Source organism: Eleutherodactylus coqui, chromosome 5, assembly GCF_035609145.1.
Source record: "Eleutherodactylus coqui strain aEleCoq1 chromosome 5, aEleCoq1.hap1, whole genome shotgun sequence".
In the NCBI taxonomy this organism is placed as follows: Eukaryota; Metazoa; Chordata; class Amphibia; order Anura; family Eleutherodactylidae; genus Eleutherodactylus; species Eleutherodactylus coqui.
Window position 1 is genome coordinate 252,702,493 of NC_089841.1, and position 16,132 is coordinate 252,718,624.

The 16,132-nt window shown below is 43.0% G+C and overlaps 1 protein-coding gene across 3 annotated transcripts in view; it reads right to left on the minus strand.

Annotated features, from left to right (window-relative positions):
• The window catches only part of TRABD2A (TraB domain containing 2A), a 127,137-nt gene that overhangs the window by 22,236 nt on the left and 88,769 nt on the right, over positions 1-16,132 (minus strand). For all 3 annotated transcript variants that reach the window (XM_066604498.1, XM_066604499.1, XM_066604500.1), the window contains exons 3-4: positions 8,674-8,820; positions 4,519-4,693 (exon numbers count right to left, since the gene is read on the minus strand). In XM_066604498.1, coding sequence (XP_066460595.1) covers positions 4,519-4,693; positions 8,674-8,820 — 322 coding nt within the window. The remainder of the gene's footprint in view (positions 1-4,518; positions 4,694-8,673; positions 8,821-16,132) is intronic.

Consider the following 16,132-nt stretch of genomic DNA (forward strand, 5'->3'; position numbering starts at 1 on the left):
AGAAATAATAAGAAAAAGACTGCTTCTAGTAAGATAGAAGAAGTAGTCAGTGCGGACCCTGTGGTCCAGAAGGAAAAAGTTAGTGAAAAGTTGCGAATAGACCCCTCAAGCATGGTGGAGCTGCTGAAGCAGTTTCAGAGCCAAACCCAGGAGCAGGAGACAAAGCTGCTCTTAATTAAGCAGATGGCTGCACTAACAGAGTCAGTCAGGGCTGAGGAGCATGAGCGTCTCATAAGATTAGCTAAAACTTAAACTGATCACAGGTTGTTGCTGGAACAGAAAACCGTCCACTGTGAACAAGCCTTAAAAGAACTGAGAAGTGAGAAAAAGAAATATGAGGGATATCTTTCAACAGCCCATGAAGAGATACAAGACCTCAGAACTATAGCTAGAGATGAAGCTGATCACAGAGTATGCCTGGAAGTGAAATCTACACAATATGAACAGGACTGCAAGAAACTGCAAGTACGAACCCAAGAGGTGGAAATGCAGTTAACAAAGAGAGATAGTGAATGGGAGTTGCAGACAACTGAGCTCAAGGGAAAGCTGGAAATGGAGAAAGCTGCTTGGAGACAGGCAGAGAAGCAAGCAAAGCTCTTGAAAGACATACTAGGTTACAAGGAAAACCAGGAAACGCTTTATGAGCAGGTGGTGATCCAGCTACAGATGAGCTGGGAAGAGAAAGCTGAAGAACATGAAGCTCAAATCCAGGAGCTTGAATCGAACCATTCTCTGGTTATGGGGGAACTGTCCAAACAGTTTGAGCAAGCTGAAAATGTGGAAAGAATTTAGGAAAGTAAGTGTACTCAGCTGACCCATGAGATGAAGGTACTGTTGGAAGACAAGTGTGACTCTGTATGCAAGAGAAAGGCAGAGAGCTACAACAAAAAAATCACTGAAAGTAACAGAGTAAAGCCATGGCTGTCAGAGAAGATTAACAGACTGCAGTTGGAATTGAAAGCTCAGAATGAAGATTCTTAGAAGCTGGTGCAAGAAGAGACATGGCAGAGGCTTCACCTTCATGCACACCTGAAGAACATGGAAGATGAGAGAAATGTGTTCCTCAAGCAGTTAGAGGAAGATGCAGAAACTAACAGAAACTTGTCAAAGCAGATTTAGGTTCAGGTGTCAGAAATGGAAAAGAAAATGGAGAAGAATACTGCATTCGTGGAAGACCAGAAGAGAGCAACTCAAAGAGAATTAGAAGCTACAAAACAATGGTATGAACAAAAAGCAGCTGCATATAAGAAACTTGAGAAGTCTAAAGTGAGTCTGCAGCAGGAATTGGAAGAGGTTACTGGTGAGCTGGGTCACCAATGCCAGATGGTGTCCAAACTGGAGAAGAAACAGAGACTGTAAACAAGGGCTTACTGCATAGAAAGTCAGGTCTGCGAGATGTGCTGTTGAACTTGAGCGTGCTGAATAATAATAGTAATAATAATCTTTATTTGTATAGCGCCAACTTATTCCGCAGCGCTTAGAAGAAAGGGCTAATGAGAAAGAAACAGAAGCACTAACATTGATAAACACCCTGAAAGTGGTGTCAGAAGAAAAGGCAGTGTTTCAACAGTTTGCAGCGAAGTTATGCATAAAGATGAAACAGTTGGAATCAAAGAGTCATGTTGCTGAAAATAAGGTTTAGAGACTAGAGAGGTCTACGTCCGAGTTCAGACAGCAAGTAAAAGAAAAGAAGATTTTGTGGAAGAATCCTAAACTGAAATACAAGAATGGAGTAGCATTAAGGGTGAACACCGACTGGCGATAAGATATCCTTGCGATGTGAGAGTGAGTGAAAACGCATTATAATGAATCCAATGATTTTCAATGGTTTCATTCTCATTAGCGATGTTTTCACTGTAAGTAAAGAAGAATCTGCCACAGCATTCAGCCAATCAGTGGCAGCACTTTCTAGAGGCAGGGAGTTTTCAATCCCCGGCCTCCAGAACACATAAGATGTCTGCCGGGGCCGGATAGCTCTTCTGAGAAAGTTAATCTTTTTTTTTTTTTACAGCTAGCCATGATTTTAAGGAAAGGGCTTATATTTCAAGCCCTTCCCCGAAAAGCATTGCCGTGGTGGTAGCCTTCATTCCATTGCTTTCAATTGGGCTGCAGCAACGGCTGTTCTATTGAAAGCAATGGAATAGCATCGCAGATCTCTGCCACAGCTGTCACAGCTGTGACAGGGCATTCCTTCATCCCCGCGGTCAACCCCGGGGATGAAGGAAAACCCTGCCATAGCTGTCACAGCTGTGTTAGGGAGCACAATGTACTCCCTATGTTTTCAATGGTGCTAACTCTGCTGCTGCTGGCCCCATTGAATGCAATGGGCGATATCGCAGATTCTTCTTTGCAATGCGAGATTACAGTGAAAACATCGCTAATGAGAATGAAACCATTGAAAATTATTGGTTTCATTATCATGCGTTTTCACTCACTCTCGAATAGCAAGGCTATCGTGGGTGTGAGCCCTAAAACGGATGCTGAAAAGAGAACTCTGGTAAGAGAAAAGCTCCAGAGCGTGTTCCAACAACCAGTAGCAGGAATGAAGGTCTTGTTGGAGAAAATTAGAAAAAAAAGATAAAAGCAGTAAAATAACCCAAAGTATGCTTAGAAGGTGACCTGGGCATTACAGGGGAACAGTTTCTGAAGACTGACAAAGTCTTGAGGGAAAAAAATCACCTCTGTGAACAAGAGTAAAGACAGTGAGCAACAGAAGGAGACTGAGGAAACTGCAGAGACTTGAAAAGAGACCTCAGAAGTTGCAAGTGATAAAAGCCATGTGAAAGAAGTTACAGAGAGTGGAAAAGTTGAGTCAGCAGCGACAGACTTCACACAAGGACCTGAAGAAATGCCAGTTAAAAAGATCGGGCCAGTTAAGGAACATTAATTAAAGAGAGCCTTGAATCCACCCGTAGTAAAAGTGAAGATGCAGTTAGAAAGGCTTGAGGATGAATTGCCAGTCAGAGAAAATGCAGAGTGGCACTTTGAAGTTAACCCACAAGCTGTGAGGGCGCAGTTTGAGAGAGATATGCAGAGACATGATAAGGGTGCAGACAAGAAGAGACAGCTCATCAGACAAGTAAAAGTAAAGGGTTGAGGGACAGCATAAGCCCCTTGTTACAGTTCAGTGAGTATTTGATCCTGGGTGATCTAAACTGCTTATGAAAAGACCGATGATCTTTGTCATGGGAAGGGGGAGGGGGGTTATGTGGTAATGCAGTAGCAAAAGTGGCCTGTTAAGGGCCTCTGCGTGCAGTTACTGTGTTGTTTAGTTAACCTGAACCGGAAAGAAAACGTTAACACCTGCTCGGTGTGGCAGGAAGCAACATAAAAGTCTGTTCCTGTCACACTGAAGGTGGAAGTTACAGCTTAGTAGAGCTTGAAGGGCTGAAAGCCAGAGGTCCAGTGTGGACCAGTGAGAGGCGGTGAAGAAGCTGCATCGGGAATTCGGAGCCTCATCCGTGTGCACCAGTTTGGGCTTGTCGCCTGTCTGACAGAGAAGACACCCTCCAGACGCCCCGGGAGAGCTTAGTGACGGGATCCTGTGGGTTCTGAACCCTACACTTATGGACTGTTTATGGTATGCTGAAATGCGTTTGCTGTGCTGTACAAATAAATGCTGGCAGGCGGCACATTTAAGTAAAAGGATAAGTCTGTGGAGTATTTCTACGTGCGGTACCCATTCCAGACTGAGAGGTCGGTAATCCACAGGCGAGGAACCCCACTTGCCACAATATGTACAGCTGGTATAAGTTATACATCCCCCTGTATAGTGATATGTACTATGCTGGTGTAACCTGGGTATTTCCAGTATATAATATATGTACAGCTAGTATAAGTTATATTTCCCCTGATTTAGTGATATCAGCCATGCTGGTGTAACCTGGGTATTTTCTGTATATGATTGCACACTCCATTAAAAATACGCAACAAAACCCCGTATGCGGCTATAATAGCATATTCAGTGTCTTAAGGACACATGTAGTATTTGAATACCACATGCCATTTTTTGTGTTTTTTCATTGCGGTTCAAAAATGCAACAAAAAACATTAACACAGCCTGAGGGACTACAAACTAATTTTCATGTAGTCCAGGAAATGAGTCAGGTTGGGAAAGCTTATGCCAAGGAGCCAGATCATGTATGTAAATTTGTTTTGCAGCTGTATGCAGCATGATTTAGGTATGGGTACAGGTGTGTGTGTGTGTGTGTGTGTGTGTGGGGGGGGGGGGGGGGGGGGGCTGAGCTAAACTTTTGCACCTGGGCCCCTGAGGCTTAAGCTACGCCCCTGCTCCAGCTGTCAACATAGCTGTGGCAGGTGATTTACTGACTATACTTGTGTTTACCCCCTTGCTATTTTGGCCCATCTACAACATGAAACCACTTTGTAATTTTTTTCCAGGGCGACTTTGGTTTGCAAACCGCCCCTGGCTCTGTCTGTTGCATTTTGTACTGCCCAATCAGAATCATTGAGCACACAGGCTCCTGAAATGTAAACCTGTACATCTAATACCATTACCTGCACCAAAAGCAAAGAAAAAGCTCTTCTCCGGAAACTCTTCCAACAGGTCCTTCACTCTCTTCCCCATACGTTCGTTCCTTTTGTAGATTAGCTCTTGCCTAAAGTAGTTGTCAATCTCCTGCGCAGTTATTTGTTCATGATGTGGCAGTGTGACATTAATTAAATTAGGCACCTGAAATAGAAAACTGAATTGTAGGGATGTGTAGATAAGGTGCATAGTTATGTATTACTCCCACCGAATTTTCCACCAGTATGCCATGATTCTTAACCATTATGTCCCGATCTGTGACTTCAGATAAACTAGGTAATAAAGTATAGGCTCATGTACAAGGATGAAGGTTGACTCGCCTCAGTCCGGGTCCATGGGTCTGCTGCGGTGTTACTGGAGCTGTGTTAAAATCCAATTACTGAAGTGAAGACCAGCACTCAGGCATCGTTAATGTTCTCCTTTATGGAGTAAAAGTGTTAAAACTTACAAGCGGCAATACTGACGAGGGTCCCACTTCTTTCCTAGACTGGTCCTTATTCATAGCCAGCAGAGTGAGACTTTTGTTAGTCTTGTTGCTTGTATGTTTAGGAGAATATTGTCAGGATGCCTAAGTGCTCATCTTCACTTCAAGTATAAGTTCACTTACATTCATATTAGGGGATTTCATTAATAATATTCTGTAGTACACAACTGTTATCAGAATCACTTCTGTTACATATGGGGACACTCCTACAAGGAGCTTCCAGGGCTTTAATCCCCTACCTGCTTTGTTAGCGGATTGCTCTTGCTTGTTAGGGGATAATATACAGTAAATTTTACAATGGAGTTGCATATGTAGAGTGTACTTATTGGAGAAGGAAATCCATCCTATATCCATCGCTACCACGTTCCAAAAAGAATGTGGACGTTGTTCATAAGTACAGTAGGTTTCTGCATATGCTAAACTGGCCATACACATCTATACCTTCCTATTCAACACAATTGAGTAGTCATTCTAAATGGCATCCAAACACTGAACACTGGCAGGTTGTATCTTCTGTCTGTAGTGATCTGCAGATTACATAGAAAAAGAATAGTATGTAGGGTTATGTTGGGTTTTCTACACTCTTTGTAAAAAAAAAAATCCCGCCCCCTAAAACTCAGCATTCAGTTCCATCTCAGGCCGATATGTAAATGATGAGAGTTGTGGTGTGATAAGATAAACAGTCTTGTCACCTGAGGCCCTAAAAGTGGTTCCCCCTTGGCCTAAAAAAAAGCTCTCAGAGGTTACTTATGTGTAGCGACCATTTTTTTTGCTTGTGTAGAGCTTGTTGACCACTAGGCACCTCTACGACGCAGAGAACAGATTTCACCCCGTTACCAGAGTCTGAGAGGGGCGCATTATTGGGATGGTCGTATCCACAAATTCCCCGCCAGCTGGGCCAATCTGACCAGATAGTTAGGAGGTGTTGGGACCAAGGGATGTATGATGGCACACAAGGTGACCGGGCTCAGGACGCCCCCTACAGACCACCAGTAGTGAGAAGCGTCTGACCAGACTGTTGGGAGGTGTTGGGACCAATGGATGTGTGAGGGCACACAAGGTGACTGGGTTCAGGACATTCTTAACAGACCCCTACTAAAGAGGATCATCTGATCGTCCGACAATCATGAACAACTCCAACTTTTCCGTTGTCCACCATCTAGAGAGGTGGCACCATCTTTACACGCCCCTGTGTCTGTTCGGACCATTTCTAGGTGCTTGGCTGAAGTACATTAGGTCTCACGGCGCCCATTACGGTTACTGCCTTTGCCACTGTCACCTCAATTTACAGTGGTGTTGTGAATGGCAAAACTGGACTGCTATGATGTAGAATCAGGTTGTCTTCAGCAAAGAATCCAGGTTTAGTTTGGGCACTGACAATGGCCATGTTCGTGTCTGGAGATCTATTCTGCCTTTGCTGTAGAGCAGAATACTACCCCCCACTGCAGGTGTGGTGATCTGGGGGACCATTGCATTTGACAGTTGGTCACCCCTAGTAGTGAGACAATTACAGGTCATCGATATGCTCAAGACATCCTACAGCCACATGTGTCGTCTTTCATGGCAGGGCTTCCAATAGGCTTTTTTCAGCAGGATAATGCTTGGCCACACACACAAGGGTATCACAAGAATGCCTCCTCAACATTGCCACACTTCTGTGACATACCTGGTCGACAGACGTATCGCCAGTAGAACATGTATGGGACCATTTTGAACGCCAACATCAACAGCCCAAGAATTTGCCTGATTTAGAGGATCAGTTAGAGCAAACGTGGACCAACATGCCGCAGGATACCATAAGGAATCTGTATGACTCCATGCCCAATTGTATCCAAGCTAGAGGGGGACCAACAGGTTACTAGAGCCTCCATGCCTGTCCGTATTACATCTTTCATCCAAGCTAGAGGTGGTACAACAGGGTACTAGAGCCTCCATGCCCACCCATATCACATCTTGCATCCAAGCTAGAGGTGGTACAACAGGGTACTAGAGCCTACATGCCTTCCCATATCACATCTTGCATCCAAGCTAGAGGTGGTACAACAAGGTACTAGAGCCTCCATGCCGCTTGTATATCACCTTGTATCCAAACTAGAGGCAGTACAACAGGGTACTAGAGCCTCTATGCCCGCCCGTATCACACCTTTTATCCGAGCTAGAGGCGGTACAATAGGGGACTAGAGCCTCCATGCCCACCCATATCACATCTTGTATCCAAGCTAGAGGCGGTACAACAGGGTACTAGATCCTCCATGCCCACCTATAGCACATCTTGTATCCAAACTAGAGGCGGTACAACAGGGTACTAGATCCTCCATGCCCACCTATAGCACATCTTGTATCCAAACTAGAGGCGGTACAACAGGGTACTAGATCCCCCCTTTAAGAGGTCAGTTTTCACCAATGGATGTTCCTTTTTTCTGTGATATTGTAAGCACTTACTTATAACAACGTTACAATCACACAGAGAAAGTTTCACTCCATTCTGACAACTTCTTCTGGGGTAGGGATTTTTTTGACAATGATTTGACAATGAGTGTATATGATGAGTCTGTGCATCAAGTTTAATTTCCTTTATGCCTACAGTAGCTTCTCAGTATGTATGGCCGATACCATGTTTAGAATTCTAATGTTCTATGTAGATTGTTTTCTCAAAAACGAAATCTTTTTTGTTTCTCCTGGAGATAAGCGCCACTAATTATATCTCTCTCTAGTGATAATATCTGTGTGCTATATTATATGTGTATATTACAGTAGAACTAAGGATAACAACTTTGTACTAGAAGCATAACACTATATCAACACGTTGTGAAAGCCATGAAATCACATACATGAAGTCAACAATCTGGGAGTAGCTTTCTTCACACTGGTGTCAGTACTGCCGGCAGAAGCTGCATCTATCAATTTTCATTTGTTATATTGATTTTTCCTGATCTACACTAAAACAATTTAATTTAATACAGGGGGGGGGGGGGGGGATTTGTCATCAGGGGGATATTTGACAAAAGTTTTCTGCCATGCTTTTTTTTTGCTGTCTCCAATTCAAAAATGTGACACATTTATTAAATGTAGCAGAATGTTGATAACTTTATTACATCTATGAATATGCTTAGAGATGTGGAGCTATTATAGATGTCAGACCGCTACTGGACTGAGACTGCAACAAATTGTGTGACTTTTTAAAAAGTTGTACTTCTGAAATCTGTAAAAAAAAACAATCAAACCCCTCCTTTCTCAAAACACTTTTGAAAAGTGGAACGAGAGGTTTAACATCTGTTCTTTTTGGCATAAATCAATAATACATTTGTCTAAATTGATTTGAACAAAAGAAAAAGACAATTTTGGCGCAGCGCCAGTAATAAATGTGCCCCATTGTTTTAACCCTTTCCAATCCACTGTCTGACGTCTAAAGACATTCTGATTGAAGCCTGTACAGCTCCAATGACGGAAGATGTCCGGCAGGGTATTTTTACTGTATATTACTGGCCGCTCTGTTGTCGGGGGGCCTCTCCAGCATGTCCCATACTGCAGTACTGGCTCTAGCCAGCAGATGGCACCATTGTATAATTGCAGAAAGACCCCTAGGAAACCCTAAATCCAAAATTGGATTGCAAAGGGTTAAAGTAATGTGTAAACTTACTTGTGAAGAATCATGGTTGAAGATTATGGAGTTCAGGTCTCCACAGTTGTAATGTTTGATGAGGTCCTCAGTTGTATATGGTGCTTGGAAAATTCCGGCACGAAGGCTCTCCTGCTGCAGGAGGGTTTGGTTTAAGGCAAATATTACCTGCAAAGTAAGTTGCATAGAAAATAAATGCAACGCAAGAAACGTGAGCTGTGAAATCACAATGTATGCAAGTATTTATGCTGGTGATAAGAAATATGTGCTCAGGTGAAAACTCCCCCCCCCCCCAAAAAAAAAACCCATGACCTTAGAATGTTCACTTTATTGATTGATGTATTGATCTATCTTTATCAAGGGCAAATAAAATATCAAAGCTATGACCTTATGAGATTAATGTGACAACAACTTGATCTTTAAATCCGTACAAACACTCATGAATCAGCACCATTTTCCTATTCATACAGAACAGAAATTCACGGAACGCGTGAGAAATATCTACGATGAATACTTGTGATTTCATTTATTTATCCAACGTGATTCATTCCCCATATGAAAAAACTCCTATCCAAGGTGTAATTGATGTTAAATGAATGCATTAATGGCCGCTAACATAAATTACACCTTGGATAGGAGTTTTTTCATATGGGGAATGAATCACGTTGGATAAATAAATGAAATCACAAGTATTCATCGTAGATATTTCTCACGCGTTCCGTGAATTTTTTTGCCTGGGTGAGTAACAGAATGGTGTTGATTCATGAGTGTTTGTACAGATTTAAGGATGAAGTTGTTGGTGTGGTTTTTTTGGTCTTGGCGAGTACGGACTCATTTCGATCCTTCAGCTGCACCATAATTCTTTCAGACATTGTGTAGAACTTGTATTTTGGTTTACATTTTGCAACTCCGGCCCACTAACATCGGACAATGTTTTCACTTCAAAAATCATATCATTCTTTCCCATTGAGAAAGCTTTCCTGGTTCTAATAATTAGTACAAGATGGGAAGGAGAATAAAGATAAAACAAGAGTCAGTGTTGCCCTTTGTAACCAAATAACTCCCACTGCCATTTTATCAAAGATAATTTGAAAACTTGTAATGCATAAAGCCCCCAGTGCATGACTCAGTATTGTTGTGGCGATTCTGGGGTTGCTGCCACGCTGATAGTCTGGTGCAGGTTTTGCAGGTGGTTCTCCATCTTCTGGCCCTGGTGGGTGTGATATTAGGTGAGACATGCTTAGCCGCACCTGTGGGTAATTGCCATGGCTATTTAGTCTGGCTGATGCTGGACTGAATTGCCGTTGAATCTTCAGTCCAGCTCTGGCTGTGGTCTCAGTCAGAGTTTAGTCCTGGACCTATCATTTGCCTGCTGCATCGCAAAGCTAAGTTTGTGTTTCTTTTCTATTGTGTTTCTTATGTTATTCCCCTGTCCCACGTAGGGTTCACTAAGGACTGAGGTACGAGGTCAGGTGCGTCCTTGTCAGGGTGAATTGCCTGTGTTTAGGCAGATCCCCATCCCTTAGGTTATTTAGATAGGGAAATAGTTCCCATGTTTTAGTTTATTATTGTTTTGATGCAGTTTGTGTGTTTATGTGCGAGATCTTTGGGTTACGGTTCCAGCACGTCTTGCGTGGACGTGACAAGTATGACATATTAGGACCTTCTGTGGCATTGTTACCATTAATGTGCCATGTAGTTATATAGAGTTTGGAGTACTTGCTGAAGATGTTATAATGAAAGTGTTATGAAATGCTGATTCAATGTGCCTTTATGATATCCTTTCTCATTCACATGAGGGGCTGCAGGCAAAGCGGTCTGATGGATTTGCTAGTGAACTGCCTTCTCCAGCTTACTATATACTGTGGTACACAGAAGCTCCAGAAGCCAAAAAGTTGATATTATTTTAATAACGCCCACTTGCAAAAATGTTGAGCCATTAATTTATGCATTTCAATAAGATATAATGTTCCCAATGGTGACCATAGTCTTTACATTGCCTAAAATCCTATAATTATGGTTTCAGGATACTTAAATGATCACTAGCTTTTCAAACTACCCGTACTTCTATGATAACCAATGTGATAGCTAGCAAAACTGCTATGTACTTTAAATTATGATTTTGTGCTGAAAATCCCTCTAAAGTACTGGGCACTAGAGTTTTTCGCTACTGGTAACTTGCTGTTCACTGCCTGTTATCAAATGTATTTTTGGAGACAGTACTATGGGAGAATAGGAAGTGGAGGATGAGTCTTCATGCTCATTGAAGTCTATGAGAGCATAGGGGTGGAGAAGAGAGACACAGATGTCCTGCTGTAACTAATAGTGAGTTATGTGCTACTATTTAGTCACCTCCACACTGCTCTATCCTGCTGTACACTGTCCTACATGGTGATGTTATGTCTGTGTGTGTTATTGACAGAGAGCACAATTTGTAGTTCTCTATGCACAGTACAGCAGACAGACTACTCCAACCAGTCCAAAAAGAATTGAGAATCGGATATACACTCTGCAGAGGAATAAAAATCATGTATCTTTATCATGCATGGTGATTACAGTGCGTACAGAGGTACTATAGGGTGAACCGTTGGATTCAACGTGGTTCTTGCCAGTTTGGCAGAACCAATTGTTCAAATCCCAATGGTTCATGGAACTGATGAGAAGCAGTACAGCTGCCTTGAGGGGTGGGATTCAACCAGTTTAGGGCCACAATTCTTTCTTAGTTTCGGTTGTATACAGTGGCCAGGAGTCACAGGCCAACCCCCACTACACTAGTAAAGTTGACTGTGCTTCTTCCATGATTTGCTCCTACCCTATTGGCATTATTACCGTAGGGCCCAAAGAGGGCACTATTAGCTTGGGAGCACTATAAGCTCGTTGGGCACATATTTATTCAGGGGCACAGCATGGAGGAGCACACTTATTCAGAGACACAGTATGGGCACATACTCTTATTCAGGAGAAGAGCGTTAAGGCATATACTTATTGAGAGGTACATTGGGGCACACTCCTATTCTGAAACACAACATGGTAGCACAGCTTATTCAGGGGAAATAATATGTGGTATTCCTATCTCCAGGGGCATGGTATGGAAATGTACTGCAGAAGCAAGGAGCAGAAAACATCTGGATGTCAAACTCTGCAGAGGTGAGTTGTGGCCAGAAGACATCATGGTGCTCAGGGCCTGATGGAGAAGGAAAGTAAGAGAAGATCTACAATCAGATATCACCTGTGATCACGGAATGTAAATGTTTGTTCTGCCTCTGACTGTGTCTGATGAGTATAGAAATCGCTATATTGTCCACAGTGTGATGATGGTTGATATAGCATTCATTTTTAGGAAACAACTCCCAGCATATCATTCCCACTATTAGGCTGGGTCCCCGCGGAAAGTATTCTCAGTGGAAATCTCGTGGTTTTGCCGCAGCGAAAAACCGCAAGACTTCCTCCGGGCAAGCGCATGCTTTTCCATTGCGGCCAGCTCCTCCATAGAGAAGAGTACGGCAGCAACGGAAAAAAAAAAGACATGCTGCGGCCCGGGAAATCCGCACCGCAGTGCCGGCTTTACCGCAACGGATTGGCCATCCCATGCAAATACTGAGTTTGCCACATGGTATTCTGGGAAGGGCATGGGTAAATAAAAAGCTATTCATTTTGTAACAACTATTCCTTCATCCGATCGAGCCCTTGTGGGATGAACTGGAGCGACGGGTACGACACTGCCACCCACACCTATCTTCACAACAATCTCTTCTCACTGGAGCTACTCCTGCCCAGACGTACAAAGAACTTGTGGAGAGCCTGCCTCGACTTGTTGTTACTGTAATACAAGCAAAAGGAGGGCCGACACATCACTAAATAGAATGATAAAGAACTTTTTCTGAAAAGCACGCAGTGTCCAAGTACTATTGTCCATATAGTGTATATTGAGCTTGGTTCTGTTAATGTATATATGTCATTAGATTGGTTCTGGTACTGTAGTTATGTCTAAGGCCTCATGTCCACGGGGAAAATCAGATCCGCTGCAGATTCTACATGGAGAATCTGCAGCGGGTCCCTCCTGCCCCGCGGACATGAGCGCTGAAAATAGAAATTTAAAAGCATTTACCTATCCGTAGCGGGCGGCGAAGGTCAGCTGTTCCTCACGGCCGGATCTTCATTTTCGGCCGGCGGATGAATTCCTGACGCCGGCGGCACGTCGCCGGCACGTCGTCGACGTGCCGCGCGCATGCGCCGGGCACATCCGCCGAGCCGAAGCAAGGGAGATGCGGCCATGAGGAAGAGCAGAGCTTCGCGGCCCGCTGCGGGTGAGTAAATGCTTTTAATTCCTATTTTAGGTCTCCCGCGGATCCGGACGGCTTCCATAGGCTTCAATAGAAGCCCGCGGGAGCCGTCCCCGCGGGAGACCCGCATGAAAATGGAGCATGGTCCAGATTTTTTCATGCTCCATTTTTTTTAAAATGCCTTTTATTGACGATCCGCGGGTATTTATCTACCCGCGGGTGGTCAATGCATCCCTATGGGGTGCGGATCCGTGCGCGGGAGATCCGCTGCGGATTTTAAATCACATTTTGCCCGTGGACATGAGCCCTAAAACTGACTTCTGGTGCCATATTTATGTTCCTCTTTTGGTTCTGGTGCTGTGCTCATGTTCTAGGCTCAGTTCTGCTGTATGTTATAGGTTTGATTCTGGTGCTATATATATATGTCATGAGCTCACTTCTGGAGCTGTATTTGTGTTATGCTCTTGGTTTTGGTACTGTAATTACGTTATGAGCTTGGATGTATCTGTTATCATCTTTATGCTATATTTATGTCATGAGCTTGGTTCTGTTGCTCTATTTATGTCATGAAATTCCTTCTAGTTGTAATGGTTATAACTGTATTATTGTTTTATTTGATTATAAACATTATTTTCTTTGGCGTGCTACGTCACGGTGACCTCATCTATGTATTTTAGTTGTTTCTTGCACTGTTTTCCTCTATTTCCTTTCCCTGTTTTATTTAGTGACTCTTTATTTATTGTACATGTGCCCGATGATCTCTTATAAATGGTTTGGTTAGAACTGTGTATAGATGCCTCCATGGCTGGCCTTTGGAACTGCGTGTCACTTCTCTGCATTATTACATGGCGACTTGGGCCCTGCAGTAGGGGACAATGTGTAGTCACATTATTAAATTATGACACTGGGGCTATATTTGTGGTGGATGTCACTGTATTCCTCACAGTATGTCTGAATGGGATCTAAGCTTGTCGTGTATGAGCGTCATCTCTGTGGTCTGTATAACAGTTACTGGTTCTATCCATATACTGCATTGCTATATGATGCTTTGCACTATTTAATGATTTTTATTACTTCATGCATCAGATGAATTAATCTTACTGCATGCATATTTAGTATATGTAATTCTAGACTGTTTGGGGTGTTTTTGCTGTTATGGGTTTGGCTACAACTGGTTTATTACTTTTATAATTGATATCAGGGGCGTAACTATAGTGGATGCAGGGGATGCAGTTGCACCCGGGCCCAGAAGCCTTAAGGGGCCCATAAGGCCTCTGTTCTCTATATAGGGAGCCCAGTACTATGAATAAAGCATTATAGATGGGGCCCTGTTACAGGTTTTGCACTGGGGCCCAGAAGCTTCAAGTTACGCCTCTGATTGATATGTAATGAATAAAGATCATGTATTTAAATGATTGCTTATGGTTCTGTGTATACTTTAGTTTGGGTGTAATGTATTTCAGTTGGTCAAGTAAGGAATCTGTTGTTAAAACTTGAATCCATCCCTGCATATGGTGGCACATAGAATGCCTACAGGTCTACGACACAGACATATTACATAGGTGTACTGTTGTACAAGGTCTGTCTGCATGACTTTGCCGAGTTCATAAGCCCCTGCTCCATCTGTAATGCTTTGTGCACTGATTTGTGATGGCTTTACAGGGAAAGTCTGATGCTTTTCAGAGTCCCGTGAACGCTCTCCATAGACTTGTTTAGGAGAGTGCAGCCACAGGTCTTTGAAAAGAGTCATCATGCCACGCAATGACTTCAGAGGGGCACATTGCTGTATAGCAGGAGTGGGTGATAAAAAAATACCTGGCCCCCTGTCACATTCCCTAACAGCATCATAACTTAGTTCATGGAAATGTGGGGACATAACCAGTTCCCTTTAAAGTGCAACTCCAGCGAAAACACATTTTTCCATGCCTGCCTTCCTGATTGCCTGTCAGACTCTGGAGGTCTCCTCTGTATATCGCAATCACTTCCATGCAGTACAGCCACCGGTCTAATGCTTATCAGGCACCATCTTGAGGCTGAAATTTTTTACCTTCAGTTTCACATCTATCCCATGATGCTTAAGGCTCAGCATTAGCCTACTGGATGGACAGTATAATCATTACCTTCTAAACAGACCATAAATATACAGTCAGGAGGATAATGTTCTCTATTATATCTGTGTGAGAGGAGCTGTGGGATTGTCAATAACTGACTGGAATACCTGTATCCTCCTGTTAGCTATGTTAGGGGTAGATCCATGTGACAGCATCACACAGACTGAGAAATTGACTAGAAAATGAACACATAACCCCAGGTAGGTCCGAGCCGGTCAGAATTCAGATCACATGACCATCTGAGGAAAAAGAGGCCAGAAGCTTCAGATAGAAATAACCAACCAAGATAACACAAGTTCACTTATATATACTGGGGGGATAGCTGCATAATGAATGATTTTAGAAAATCACCGTAGTGGCCCTTTAAGCTTTTATTTGCACCAGTCATATCATTTTATGTTGGATTGCTTGTTTCAATTTCTCTGAAGTTTTCCTATAAAAACAACTTTCAATAACAATACAGTGAACCTACAAATAGTATAATATGCTAGACAAAAGTCACTTGAAGTCGACGTATCAGTAAGAAGGCAGACTTTAAAGTTTAAACAAAAGTTTCATTAGACTTTTTCCTTTTGTGAAGATCCACACTAGCTGTGAGCGCGGCTTTCGGAATCATAATTTAATAAAGGGATTGACTTGACAAGCAGAGTTGAGAATGGACAAATAGAGAAGATGGGGCAATTGATTGAACAGCTGTGAGTGTTTTTGTTGGGAATGTCTCAAGGCTGGTGGGGTGGCGATTGGCTAATTTAGGTTGCATAATACGATAAGCCTTTCATATGCAGATCGGCTCTTTGATCCCATGTGGAAAGAAGTGCGAGGCAGGGGGGCTTTTGTCTTAAAAAATTCAATGTCTGATGGACTGCTGTTCTTCTCCCACCCTCTTGAGCTAATATGAGTTCCGTGTCTTAGCAGAGGGAACATGACAGCTGCAGAAGTAGGACCAGAGAGGGGCCAATATTGTTTGCATTTAGGCTTTTGTATGTTCTCACAAAGGTTACAAATGTCATTCATGAAGCTATGACCCAGATCTTTCCACCCTGACATCGACTAAATATAATGTTCGGTATCCATAATAATGGAATA